The following is a 14,807-nucleotide window of genomic DNA, read 5'->3' on the forward strand; positions in this document are numbered from 1 at the left end:
AGAAGAAATACTGGAACTCCTCCAATGGGCTGATTTGGATATGGTGCGACGGGAGGTATCGTACTGTACCTGGCAGCTGGTATGAAGACCTGATTAAAATGTAAATCAATTGAGACCTCTACAGTGTCAGCCTACCAACTATAGCAAAGAAGAACTGCAAGGGGTTCTGGGAGCTGTATCTAGTTTTTCTCTGTGTAGCCGTAAAATTGCCTGACTTTTCCACAAAAATCAGCACAACGTATAAGAAACGACAGCGCGTGTGCACTATAACACTTAACAAGCTTTATACGTAGTAAGCCCTCCTCATGTACTTTAACAGCATTCAATCTAAAGCTGAGGCTTTTGGGACAAATAAAGTAACAATCAAAACAGCGCATTAAAAAATGTTTTAAACTAGAATTCCTTTAAAAAGGGTCACAAGCCCTCTCTGTAAAGCTTATAGGTTTGTACAGCAATTGAATTCTTGGGCTTCTAAGTGAAACGGGCAGCGGATAACTCCACTACATCTCAGAGCTCAAATGGATCCTGTTAGTAGATTACAAATTATTTTTATGTTTCAAACGTTTCCTTTGATAACACATTTATTCAGAAATTACTTTTTGCCTGATACCCGATGCACTTATCCTTGGTGTGCCCTGGTTCCCTGCCAATCAGGTACCCAAGGCCTGTGTTCCTTCCCTAAAAACTGTACTAAAGCCTAAACCCAATTGGCATCTCTGGCCACATGTCAGCCCCTAGTAAATGGTACCCTAGGTACCCAGGGCATTGTGACCAGAGAAGACCCCTAAGGGCTGCAGCACTTATTGTGCCACCCTTAGGGGCCCTGTACCCTGACGCACACACACTGCCTTTGCAGGCTGAGTGTCCTGGTGCAGAACTAAACAAAGAGTCGACAAGGCACACATCCCTGTGTGCCATGCCCACAAACCTACTGCCCTGGCATACATCAGCCACCCCTCTAGCTGGGTGCCCTATGCCAGTGGCGTGGGCACAGGTGCATGAGCCCTGTGTCCCTACAGTATCCAGGGCCAATCCTAAACACTGTAAGTGCAGTGATGCCATTAAGAGTATATGGTGCTGGGAGGTTGTCATTACGAACTCCACAGCACAATAATGGCTACACTGAAGGATGACAAGTTTGATATCAAACTTCTCAGCACATTAAACCCACACTGATGCCAGTGTGGGATTTAATGTAAAATGCACTACAGAGGGCATCTTAGAGATGCCCCCTGAAACCTAAAACTACAATCCACGTCTTGTCTGAGAGGCTGCCTAGGCTGCCACACAGCAGACATGTTGCTGGACCCCTGGGTGGAGAGCTCTCCTGGCCCTGCAACAATGCACATCCTGGGACAAGGTGCCAAGCCTCCTCCCCCAAGATGGGCAGGGGAAGCTTCAAAGGCATTCCGCCTCTGTGAGATCCTCCAGACCACTTGCTGTACTGAGCAACTGGCCCCCACCAGTTCTGACCCCCACTCTGGCGAGAAGACTTGCAGGAAATCCTATGTCAGAAAGGGGGGTGTGCCAGCCTGTGCCAACCCCACCCCTCAGGTGGGAGAGGCGAGGTGAAGCATGAACCCGGGCCCCAGCCATCTTGAAGATGGGGAGTCCTGCCCAATCACAGCTAGGCTCCTGCCCCCCTTCCACAGGAGACGAGCAGGCTAGGGGGTGTACCCACCCCAGGACAGGGACCCATTGGTCCCTGCCCTTTCCCTACCTGTAACGCCCCTAAATTCAGTATTTAGGGGAACCCTGAACCTTTTTCTACAGATCCAGATAACAAAACAAGAAAGAAGATCAAGGAACATGAAGACCTTTCGTGCAGCTGCTAAAAAGAGGAAGACACCAACTGATTTGGCTCCATATCTATCGGCCTGTCAACCCTCGAACCTGCTCCTGTTAAACCCCGGCATCTCCAGTGGTCAGCAACCTCAAAAACGCTGGAGGACCTGACTGCCTTGTGACTCCGACTACCTGGGTCTCCCACGAGCAGTGGTACTGCTCAAAGCAAGTAACAAGCCCTGGCATCAGCCCGGAACCGCGAACCCTGCACACGCCAAGTCTGGCCTGTGCTGGAGTGAATCAAGACCCTGAGGACGTCCCCCCGGCGATTCTGAATTGGAATCTAGTGCCCAAGAACCCTCCTCGATGACCCCGACGACGCCTGCAGCTTCTGGACAAAGGACCCCTCCGACTGCGACCAGCAGGGGGTAAGATTTCCTGACCTCAAAAGACACCCCTGCACCCGGCGCCCCACAGCCCCCTGTGCCCAACTCCTGGGTGCCTACCTATCCTCCAAGATCCCAACTTAACCCTCAAAGTGTTGGTTGCTCCAGAGGATCCTCTGTCCCCGAGTCTGCAGCCTTTTTTTCCTTTTCAAGATCGTCGTGGAATAACATTGAGCGCCCGATGGCTCAAAAGCACCCTGCACCCAGCCGCCCGAGTGCCCCTGGCAGTGCAACCTGTACCCTATCCTACTTCCCCATTTGCCCAGAGCAAGTGACCAGAAGCCCAGCTCCCACAGCCGCGTGGCCTGCTAGCCAGCAGCCATCAACCGAAGGCCCCCTGCCCCTCATTGGATAACATTGGGCCTAACTACCTCTGCACCCGGCCACCGCTGTGCCGCTGAGGGTGTACCAACTGTACCTACCTGAACCTGGGGGACCCCTGAGTTTATGCCCAGAACCTTAACTTCATCAGTCGAGTACTCACCTGAAAACCGATGACTCACTTTCCTGCCATAGGATAACATTGACTGGTTTGACTCGAAAAATCTTTTAAATGTGAAGTTTTGAAACTTTACAATATTCATCTAAAATCAGCCGAATAACGAATTCCGAAGTACTCACCTGTGATCAGGAGAGAAGCCAGTACTGTACCTTTTAGCCAAGTACTGAACCGCAAAAGTAATCATAGCCGTGTTTACTAGCAACCTGAATTTTCTACATAGGAATCCATTGTCTGCTTTTCTATGAAATTTCTTCTGTCTACTTTGGAAAACTTGAAATAATCCTTAAAAATCGTACCTACTACTGAAACGTAATTACTTACCTGTCTTAAGTAGAGATCTCAGTGCTGGACCTAGGAGCTCAGTACTGGATTACAAAAGTAACGAGAACGTACTTTACCTGTAACCTGAATTTTCTCCCATTGGATAACATTGTTGGATTTTCAACGAAAAGTTTCTAAGTGTGAACTTTTAAAATACCTTTTTATCCTTTAAAAATCATTGTAATAACTAAAACGTTTTTACTAAACTGTTTTCAGCTTAGACCCCAGGCCTGAATCTAGGATACAGTCTTGGAGTTACAAAAGTAATCGATAAAGTAATCAGCTGCATTTTTGTAGAAAAACCCATTGAGCTCAATGTTACATTGTGTTTAGAATTGTGTTGCCCACTGCAACCATTGTACCTATTGTGTTTACAAAGTTTATAGCCTCTTTGCAAAGTAATTACATGAGATTACTCATATCGAGAAAAGTAGATTTTGATACCTGTTGGTTCTAAAAATAAAACAAACTATATCTTTGGATATAAAAAGAATTGGCCTAGAGTTCAGTTCTTGAGTGTGTGAAACCTTTTGCTGACTGCGTACAACAAATGCTTTACACTGTCCTCTGGTACTGCTTTACTGCTCGACCAAGCTACCACTTTAGAGAGTAAGGTCAGACCTGACTTTAACCTGTGTTATACCTCTGGGGATTGTGGACTCTATACACACGGTACCTTACTTTGGACCAGTACATATAGAGCCACTTTCTCATAGTCCTTACTTATATACTGGCTTACTTCTTACACTTATAGCCTAATGAATTTCATTCATCCTTTGTGCACCATCACACAAATGATATGCTTCATTTATTATTATTTTTTCTCCATTTGTAACATGCACCCCTCGTACAAACTGTTTATAGGTGCAGGACGATTAAGAGGCTTAAGATATTTCATATAATTTCAACAGATCAGCCAATTTTTCTGGTCTTTCCAGGGGACAACGAGGAGTGATCCTTGCAAAGCTGAAATGAGAAGCAGTTATAGAGCTTGGGACTCAGCACTGATTACGCTAAATCAAATTATGTGATTAGACAGAGGCACAATTGTTAGAGCAAACTTCCCTGATAGAAGCAAAAAGCAAAGTCAACGGCAGATGCTTTTTCATGCAAGATATCTGGTTGACAGCCCACGAAAGTAGCAGAGAAAACATTTTAAAATCGACACTGGATTTTATAGTTGGCCAATGGACAATCTTCCTCAGGCGCAAGATTCAATATCTTTTCTGAAATCCAAAAATGAGACTAATGACTGCATTTTAAACCCACTTTGATGCGCCAATTCAGAGTTTAGAAGGCCTCTACATAAGACATTATTGTGATCAAATTTCGCATTGATGGAGCACTCAGCACCAGCTTCTGGGAGGCAGTGAGAAGAAAGCAAATCAGTTTGTGAAGTTCATTTATTTTATACCAACAATCCTTGACCCCTCACGTCGCTGTGGGAAATGAGACGCATCTGCAACTCAAACAAATCCAAGATTTTTAGGTCGTGCCTAGCGGTAGAGCGCATGCGCAGCTCGCTCTGCGAGGCATGCAATAGTCGAGTATGCTCTGGAAGCCTTGCCTACTCTCCTCCCATATTTTTCATTGCCTGGTGTCATTGTCCTTGCTAAATGCTGGCTTCCGATTGATAATGAGGCTTGTTAGTCCCTCCTTGTTACCGCCCTGTTGCCATTTGTTACCTCCCATGAGGACAGTATCTTTTACTTGTGGCGTTACACAGTCTCCTTAATAAGTCGGTAAGCACTATTTTTTCTTATTTGAAGCGCATTCAACTTTCACTTTAGCAGCTGTGCTTGTTTATTTAATTAACCTAAAAATAACCATCATTTCAGGGGGGCATCCTCTTATTAGAATAGACTAGACCTCCCTGCTGCATCCGCTTTCACTTTAGCGGCCGCGCTTGTTTATTTAATTACTTTACCACGCCGGCCGAAAGGGAGCGTTTCTACTCACTAATCTAACAAGCCTTTGCAATGCAATAGGTCTTGCATGTATGTGAGTTTGAGCTATTGACATTGTAAATGACAATGCCTTTTATTTATTTTTTGGTTCTTAAAACATAAATAAAAGTCATTGCCATTTACAATGCCAATAGCTCAAACTCGCATAAATGTGAGACCTATTGCATTGCAAATGCTTGTTATAGCGGATTGAAAGAACTTTATGGGGACAATGACAGACAGCAGGTAATTTTCTAATGTCAAAATTTAATAGCAAAGCAGAGTGAGCTGACTTCTGAAGTAGCAGGTAAAGGTTTTGCAAATCCGCAGCCAATAGTAGCTCATCCTTATCATCACGAGGGAAGTTTCAGTGCCATGTCAAGGCAAATTGCCTCATGATAAGAGTCCCATATCTCAGGTCCCTCAAGGACAAATTGTAGTTGGATGCACAGTGTTTCTAAAACCCTTGACAACCATGGAAGCCATATGATAGCCAGCACATTATTAAGAGAAGCAGGAGTCAATAATGTTTTCTTTAGCTGTGACATCACTCCAGACTTTTTTAAAGTAAATCTGGTACAATGCCAGCAGTCAGGGAACTGTTCACAATGTTAGTGGCATCTCCTGCTGACTGCTTGCCTCCTTAGTCTAATGTGCTCTCCCCTCACACAGTGGTACAAAAGGGGGTGGTGATGGACGGAGCATCTGAATCAATCAAACACTCACACCCAGTCAAAAGATCTGGGTTTAATCCATCACCGTTCTTTAGCCCACTCTGCCACCCCAGTTCAGACATGGCTATATGCAAGTCAGTCTGACCCTGTGCCTCATGGGAACAGTCCAGCCCGAACTGCCAAGCCATGTCTTCCCTGGACCGGAAACAAGCTTCCGAGGACCAGTTTCTGGCATTCCAGCCGTCGTCAGCCCGGCTTGCTTGAATCCAGTGGCAAAGTGAGCAAGGGACTCACGTCTGAGCATACCCTGCCACACTTATGGCGGCCAAAAGCGGTACAAAAGGGGGTGGTGATGGACGGAGCATCTGAATCAATCAAACACTCACACCCAGTCAAAAGATCTGGGTTTAATCCATCACCGTTCTTAAGCCCACTCTGCCACCCCAGTGGTCTAATGTGCTCTCCCCTCACACAGTAGCCCATTTACAGTAGGTTACATGATCACCTCTTCCTGCACTGATGCACTAACGGCTTGCATTCTTTCCTTTCTGCAAATTTCAAATAATGGCTTAGCTCTGCGAGCTTCAAAAGCCGAAACAATAAACAAAATTAATCACATGTATGTACAAAATGCACTTTGGCAAAGATCGACAGTCTCTCGCCATACCATTGAAAATATCTTACTAGCCCAGTGAAGGCATATTTCCTTTAGAGCTTATCAGCAGATAACTCCAAGGAGCACCAGACATTGCAATGTTGGTCTCTCACTGCTGAACATCTTTGAGAGCCGCTGGTTGTAGACTCCTAAAACAATGCTATATTCAGAGCTTTCCCTTGAAATAATTACACCTAGAAGGTGTTTGTTCCTCGGTGGTACTCTGCATAGACACTGTTTCTACTCGTGCCTTCGTTACAGAGTTAGATCCCTTTTCAAAAGAGTGCAGGAGAACCTTGCAATGAGCAGATCCACACAAAGAATCAGGTACAAGCATACGCAGGAACGGATTGGTCTGCACCTGAACGTGCTCCTTCTATATTAGTACACACAGTAATGGCAAAGCCAGGACCAGAGATGTAGAACCATTTGAGCCAAGGAACCATCTGAATCTGTCAGTGGATGGGCAGAGAACTCCATGGAACACTCTTCCTTCACTAAGACACAGAATACTAACCTCACGCATATCCCACTGAAGAAGAGACATCTGAAGATATCTGAATATCCTTTTGTACTTTCTCAGAAATGCTTTAAAGACATTTCTTGCAACTTCTGATGGCGACATGTCCGTGGGACGGTCAGTGCTCTGCATTAACTTTCAGTTCTCATTGTGGAGTAACCTGATCTGATTTTTTTCAAATCAATTTTCAAGCTTTATTCGACAGCATGTCATAAAAGCATTGCATCACATTACTACCTACAATGAATAAATATTACACTTTGATTAAAAATCCTTATATTAAAATCATATTAAACTAAGCTGTCTTATTCAATTTTAAAACAATTCATAAATAACAACTTCTGAAGCTTTTTTTTTTTAACTGATAAAGCTCCAGTGTGCATGGGCTTCTAGCTTCATCTCGTACATCACCGCTTTCTGAATTATTTTGGGGTGCAGGCCTCAAGTGATTTTCAACTGGGGAATCATAATGAATCCACTGCCTGGGGACAATGAGCAGTTATCTCGTTGCACGCTTTTGTGATGATCTGCAGGTCTTTAACAAAAGCTGAAACATCCTATCTGTTCTATCACTACAATAGTGACAGGGGGAGCCACGGTGCAGTTAAAACTAGGGTTGTTTGCCTAGCGCTTTTAGTGCTTGACAGCATCAGGTATTCAGTAGCATTAGTTGCAAGTTTGGTCTTTTATTCTTGCTTTTTCCTGACACGTGTTTTTCTGCCTGTTGTGTATCCGTGTGTTTACAGCCATCGGTTAACCTTTCATTCTGTGCAGGGTCTTTTGTGACCAGAAAAAAATCATGGCAATGGTGATGACGCATCGAAAACGAGTGCTTTAAAAAATGTATTTGCTCTTTCGATGCTTTGTGGAGGCAGAACTGCTACAGCGAGTTGTATGCATCCCAGGAGAGGAGGCATTTTGTTCCACACTCCCTTAGGCGGGTGTGTGGGGCGGTGGGGCTACTTCTTGCCCCAATGATGCCTTACCACCAGCCGTGGCCGAAGGTCACGCTGAAGACAACGACTATAGGAATATGATTGGGCATTTTAACACTCCTGTTTTAAAACAAAATTTATAGACAGCGATTTGCCATTTCGGAGTCTGTTTATACAAGACAATATCTACTTGTGCGTCCTACGTTTAGTCACATCAAGGCTTTACCCCAAAAGAAAAATATTCCCCAAACGTATTTTTCGACCACGACAGAATAGATCTACACTGTGCACCACGAGGAGCTAAAAAGGGGCAGTAGAAGAGTTACTGCAGCTTTAAAGCATGAAATGGACCAGCCTGGATAAAGAGTGACATGGAGCGCTAGCAGAGTAGAGGTGTTGTAACCTTGCCATCCCGCAGCAGTACTTTTTACTCTGATTTAAATACACTTCGAGCGTATCTAAGTGTCAGCAGACTAGTCCTCCGAGGTAAGAAGCAACCGTTGTCTTTCCCTTGTATATATGGTCAATATTTACTGCAGCATGTTTTTTAAAGTGCCGCTATGACGCTTCAGCCACTTCACACGCTGAGTCCACTAGGTGGACCATGAACAGACCGCAATCCTTGCTATGCAGCAAAGAGTTCTCCATTTGGTTCGACTGCGCCCCTAAATAAAGCAGGAATGGTCAAGAGTGCGCTTAGCCAGAAAGAACAGTCTGGGTCTAAGTCCCCTTGTCCTTGGGGACTAGGAGTGCTTAGAAGCAGGATAAAGTGCCTCTTTAAAGTGGTTTATAGACAGGGAATTTTTATACTTTCAGAAGGCCGAAAGAAGCAGTGTCAACCCGCACCAATCCAAGTCTGACTTCCATGCTCTACTGAAGCTCTATGGTTGGGTTCCCGTCCCACCACTCTCAAGGAGCATTGATTGTGCACACGAAGGACCACCTCCAGCGCCCAATCTAACCGCTGAAGCCCATGGATTTCCAGGTCCTGTAGAGGAGTTAAGATGCACATGGAGACACTCTAGAGTAGAAGGGGACTCCGTCTGAGTTCTGTGATCAGCAAAGCCTGGGCCTGGTTCAGCCTGGCTGCTACTGAGTCCTACTGGGGATACAATGGAGATGGCTGCAGTGCTGGTGATTCATAGATCCCCTCCAGACAGGCTAGAGTTTCTATGGGGATTATAGGCGTAAGCAAGCCATGCCCTTGACTGCACTGTAGTTGCCACCTTCGGCTAAAAGATGGCAGCAAGGTGTAATGCAGCGATTGCTTGATAATAGGGTTATTAAAGTACAAAGGCCAAAAGAGTTATTGGTCGAATATTTTTGCCAAAATTGCAATAGCAAATTCAAACTAAACCAAAATTAGATGTCGCAATATGTTGCTGTTTGTGAGATCAGAGGCTGACTCACCCGAATGACATGGTAGTGCCATCCCAACTGTGCCCTATCTCACCCACTATGGTTGAGTGCCTTCTAATGGTGACTGGTCACGCGTTGCACACTTATTGTCTTGGCTGGTGCATTCAGCTACCAAACATAATCCACCATCTGCTGGACTTTCTCTCTTGTAGCACACTCAGCTACTCTCCTGAAGGGGCACAGCCAATCATTCACTCACACCAGACACAGCTCAAGCAGAGTGCAGCAAAACCCCTGGCCTGTCAAGGAGGCAGGGATGTGCTTCCAGCCCTAAGTCACACTATCTGTGGCACTCCCTGAAGGGCCTGCAGGGACACTACACTCCATGCACTAATGGGGTCTGGTCAAGACACACTAGCACTCTTAGGAAAATCATGGACATAGACATTTTTAGCTTTCATTTAGTAATGTGGTATTATGAAATAGAATCAATAAAGTAAATTCAGATTAAAACAGTATTTTAATTTTTCTATCACTTTTCTGCCCTGCATTCTTGCACACATTGTCTCACCTCTCTCTCGCCAGTGGATCGGTTTGAGGCAAGGCCCACTCTCTCCTTGGGGATGGTACAAAGTGCAAAAAGGGGTTTCTTGCAAGTGTGTGGCAAAGGGTTTGATCTTCCAGCTGTTCCAGTGTCTGCTCAATCGTTTCAAGCCAAGATAGAGCCCCAGTAGAATCTGTGATTGTTAAAGTTAAGGCAACAGTGGGAGTGGCTACGAGATCTAGTCTGATAAGGGTTACCATCAGCACATCGGGTTTTACACACATCTTTATTCCTCTCACGCCTCCCGATGAGTCCTCCGTTCCACCTAGTCCTCTGCGATACAAATGGATCCAACTAGCCCATCTTGAGCACACACCTGTCTCCAACTAGCATCAGGTTAAATCACACGCACATCCTTAATATTCACCACCACACCCTAATGCTCCAAATTAGAGTTTTTCATCCAATTTACACATAAACCACCCTCCCCCCCCATCTGGAACCTCATGCTCACTGTACAGATAATTACCAATGGCGGCAACTTATAGTCAACACACACCCCATTCAACCCATCAAGTTTCACTCACACTTAAGGCCCACTGGTTCTCTCTACCATGCTAACACTCTTGAGATTAAAACACCCCATCCAAAGCTACCTATCAATTCCACTCTTCTTCCCCCAAATACACCTGTACGCATCTCATTCCAATTACACTTCAAACAATTCTCATTCCCACAGACCCCTCCAATACTACCACGATTTTAGACTTGCATTACATGCAATTTATCCATAGCTCCACCCATCGACATATCGAACTACACATATTTTACACATCCTAGTCTCACCGTCAGTCCTAATACACCTAACATCTACGATGCTCACCCCGCCTACACCTCATTTTCATCATCCCGTGTTAAGTCCCAACACTAATAACCATATTTTATACACACTGCTACATTCTAACAATTTTCCTTAGGAGCGCCGTTTCATGCAGATTACCCCTGTCATCACCCCCATCTTAACTAACTTTCTTGTTCCCTGTGATAAACCCATCCATATTGTTGCACCCCATTTATGTACATTTTTACAAGGAATCTCCCACATCAAATGTGAGAAGATATCCTTACAGTTAGGATTTGTGTTATGCAAGAGGAAAAGGTATGTTGTGGTCTGATTGAGCAACGCATGCTGTGCCAGAGAGCAGTGTGTGGTGTGCTTCTGAATAGGAGATGAGTGAAAGCTCCACTTAACACTTCTGGTGGTATAGAGCAGTGCTTCAATACCTCTCACAAGGACTACGGGAGGAATTCTCATTAGTGAAAAGGGATAAAAAGGCAATCAGCACCAGCGAGTTTGAGTATGGATCGAGTAACAATAAGTAGGTGTTTGTAGATGCTAATTCTGATAGAGACTTCTAGCTGCAGATTCTTCACCTTTTTAATATTCCCTAGGCTTCAGATTTGATCCGGAAACTTTTTCAGAAGTGACGTGTGGGGCTGTGAGGTGGCGTCCCCGCGGCCCCCCCAGGAGGGCTGTTCTACCCCGCACCTACCTCGGTCTTTTCCACCACCGGGACTACAAAAGCGCACACCATATCATATGGTGAAGACAGAACTCGGCAATCCGGCCATAACCCACGAGGCTCCGCCCTTCTCTCTTCCCCAGGGACCAACCAGAACCACGAGCCCGGAGGAAGCATATCCCTCCGACCCCGGAAGTCCCGCCTTAGCGGCAGAGTCAGCACAGGATAAAAGCGGGATACGAGTAGAACACCCCTTCTGAGTTTTGTGGCAGGAGATTCCGGCTGGAGAAGGAGAGCAGACGTGTGACGGAGAGGTGTGGACCGAAGAGTGGTGGAGCCCACAGGAGGTGGCTGAAGAGCGGCCGTAACTCACTTGGAGAGTTACGGCGGACCGGGTGAGTGTCTTAAGCCTTCCTTACCCCTACTCATTAGGAGTCCTATTAACGCCCTGTAAATAAACCCTTCTCTTTAGCATCACGTCCCCTGCACTGTAGTATATTTGTATAGCACTCGCACTGTTTGAAGTGGCCCCCTGTCCCCGTTCCCGCACATCCCTTCCCGACACCCTTTCTAAAACCCCCTTGTGTTCCGGCCTCCCTACGCCCTCCTTTCCTCACGATCTCTTTTCTCTTCCCGCCCCCTCATGGCCCGGGTGACGGTGTTCGGTATAGCATCGGAGCATAAGGATAAGACTAACGGTCCTTTGTTTCCTTCTCTTACTGCCCTCCGTGGAACTCCCCTACATCGGAGCTGTCGTTGGAGAATACCAGACCCAGGACTACACCCAAGACCCGGAGCGGACTGCGAACCCGGAACCCTCCTTGCATTCCTTTTGTTGTGACATTGATTCTGCCTCCTTGTATAATAAACCTACAGAATAGCACACTACATACGGCCTCCTCGCCTGCTTTTCCGGCCCGCAGATCGCCCAGCATTACATCTGGTGTCAGAAGTGGGATCTGCTGGAGGCATGGAGGCCGTGGTGAAACAGATGGCGGAATCCCAGGAGCTATTCGGGAAACTTATGGAACAATTTCTCAAGACCGCTGAGACCGACAGGGGACAGCTCCATGACGTCCTTAAGGGTCAGGGGGTTGCCCACGAACAAACCATGGAAAAGCTAACTACCGCCCTGGGACAACCTAGGCCGGTCTCCTCTTTCCCGTCAGTCGTCTTGCAGAAGTATGTCCCGGGAGAGGATCCGGACTACTTCTTCACCAACTTTGAAAGGCTAGCCCAAGCGGCCAACTGGCCTGTGGATCGTTGGGGTCAATACCTGGGTCCCCTTTTGACCGGCGACTTGCAGGCGGCCTACCAGCAGGCCAACATTCAAGGCACCACCCCGTATGCAGATATAAAACGGTGCATATTAGAACGCTTGGGTATCGATGATGACACCTACAGGGTTAAACTGCGACAAGCAAAGGAGAGACCCCAGGAGAATCCAAGAGCCCTCTCCTTTCGGATCAGGGATCTCGCCAACAGATGGCTCCGACCCGAGACATCCACCAAAGACAATATCCTTGAAAAAATATATCTGGAACAATTTCTGAACTCCTTGCACCCGGCCACCCAGCGATGGGTGAGGCAACACTCTAGGCTCACTCTTGAAACCGCCATAGAGATAGCCTCTGCCTATAGCCGGGCTCAAGAGCTCCAGCGGGGAAAGGAGGAACATTCACACAGGAATTCACACACTATGGTCCCACGTCCCCCTCGTCCACAAACAGCACGAAGACCGGAACCTTCTCCTCTTCTACCCTCTCCGGTCTTGTTCCGACCCCCTAACCCCGGACCCCAGTGTTACTCATGTGGTGGGTTTGGACACATCGCCCGGATGTGCCCGCAGAAGGAGGAGCCAATGGAGATAGGCCTGGTACGGAACTACCTGTGTCACCCTCCAGGGGCCGCTCCCCCGCCGTTCCACTGTCCTGTTTCTGTGGATGGACGACGACTGATGGCCCTGGCTGACACTGGGTGCTGTCAGAGTGTAGTAAGACCCCAAGATCTGGCCCATCCTGTCCAGCACCCTACGGGAGTAGTGGCCATCCAATGCGTCCATGGGGACACCAAGCACTACCCTACTACTCAAGTGCGGATCCATCATCAGAAGGATCCAGAAACCAACCTCACCGTAGGTCTCGTGCCTGCTCTCCCTGAACAAGCCATTCTGGGGAGTGATTATCCGGGATTACCCACACTACTTCAGGAGACCTCTGACTCTCTAGCCCAATGGTGGAAGGATGCTCCTTATCAGGGACAGTCTCCCCCGGAGTCTACACCTAAACCGCGTAAACCCAAAAGCCAGAGAAGAAAAGAAAAGAAAGAGTATGTCAGTGCATATCCCGTGTTAACCGAAGAACACCCCTGGCAGACCGATAGAGAGTTCAGGGCGGCACAACAAGAGGATCCCCTCCTGCAGGAAGCCTGGGGAAGGGCCCTTGACCACGAAGACCCCTTGCAAGTAGGTCCTTACTTTTTCAAGAGAAACGGGTTGCTGTACCGGGGAGGGGGGACACAACAGAACGCAGTTACTTATCCCAGGCCCCTTCCAGGACAAAGTCCTCTTCCTCGCTCATAGCCACCTTCTAGGGGGCCACTTTGGGGATGAGAAAACCAGCCAAGCAGTTCTAGAGAAATTCTATTGGCCGGGGGTACACCAAATGATCAAAACCTACTGTAGGGAGTGCGTGGTCTGTCAGAAAAACAGCCGTTACCGACCCCCCAGAGTCCCTTTACAACCCCTTCCTCTCATAGACGTCCCGTTCAGTAGGATAGGAATGGACATCATAGGCCCCCTCCTTCCTTCCCGCAGCGGGTGTCGCTATGCGTTAGTCATAGTCGACTACGCCACCCGCTTCCCGGAAGCCATACCCCTGCGCCAACCCACTACCCAGGCGATAGCAAAAGCCCTGATCACCCTGTTCTCTCGGGTAGGGTTTCCCAGAGAGATCTTGACTGATCAGGGTACCCCTTTTGTGTCAGCCCTTATGAAACGGGTCTGTGCTGAGCTGGGGATTAAGCAAATCCGTACCTCGGCCTACCATCCGCAAACAGATGGTTTGGTAGAACGGTACAACGCCACCCTCAAACAAACTCTCAAGAAGCTTTTGGGTCTGGAAGCTAAAAGGTGGGAAGATATGTTGCCACTGGCTCTGTTCGCCATACGCTGTAAAACGCAGAGCAGCACAGGCTACTCCCCTTATGAGCTGCTATATGGACGGCCTCTCCGCACCCTGTTAGACATGGCACAGGAGGCCTGGGAAGCAGAGCCGGATCGCACGCGGCCGCTTCCAGAATATTTGGATAACCTTAAAACCCACCTAGCCATGATACGGGACATAGTCCGACAGAACCTCGAAAGTGCCCAAACCAGCCAGAAGAAGCAATATGACAAGGGCACTCGTCCCAGGGTATTTGCTGTCAACGATTTGGTCCTTCTCGTCCGACCAGAAACTCCTGGGTCGGTGGCAAGGCCCTTACACCATTCTCCAGCAGGTGACGCCGGTTACCTATGAGGTAGAACTGGACGCCACACGCGGTACCTCCCAGATATTTCACGTGAATCTGCTTAAGAAATGGGAAGGACCCCGGCCG

At 47.4% G+C, this 14,807-nt stretch overlaps 1 protein-coding gene across 5 annotated transcripts in view; it reads right to left on the reverse strand.

Moving 5' to 3' along the window:
- Window positions 1-14,807, reverse strand: part of RHBDD3 (rhomboid domain containing 3) — a 144,377-nt gene that overhangs the window by 13,506 nt on the left and 116,064 nt on the right. For all 5 annotated transcript variants that reach the window (XM_086951004.1, XM_086951003.1, XM_086951006.1 and 2 more), the window contains one exon: window positions 9,715-9,880. In XM_086951004.1, coding sequence (XP_086807130.1) covers window positions 9,715-9,880 — 166 coding nt within the window. The remainder of the gene's footprint in view (window positions 1-9,714; window positions 9,881-14,807) is intronic.

This window comes from Lissotriton vulgaris, unplaced genomic scaffold (assembly GCF_964263255.1).
Source record: "Lissotriton vulgaris unplaced genomic scaffold, aLisVul1.2 SCAFFOLD_852, whole genome shotgun sequence".
NCBI lineage: Eukaryota > Metazoa > Chordata > Amphibia > Caudata > Salamandridae > Lissotriton > Lissotriton vulgaris.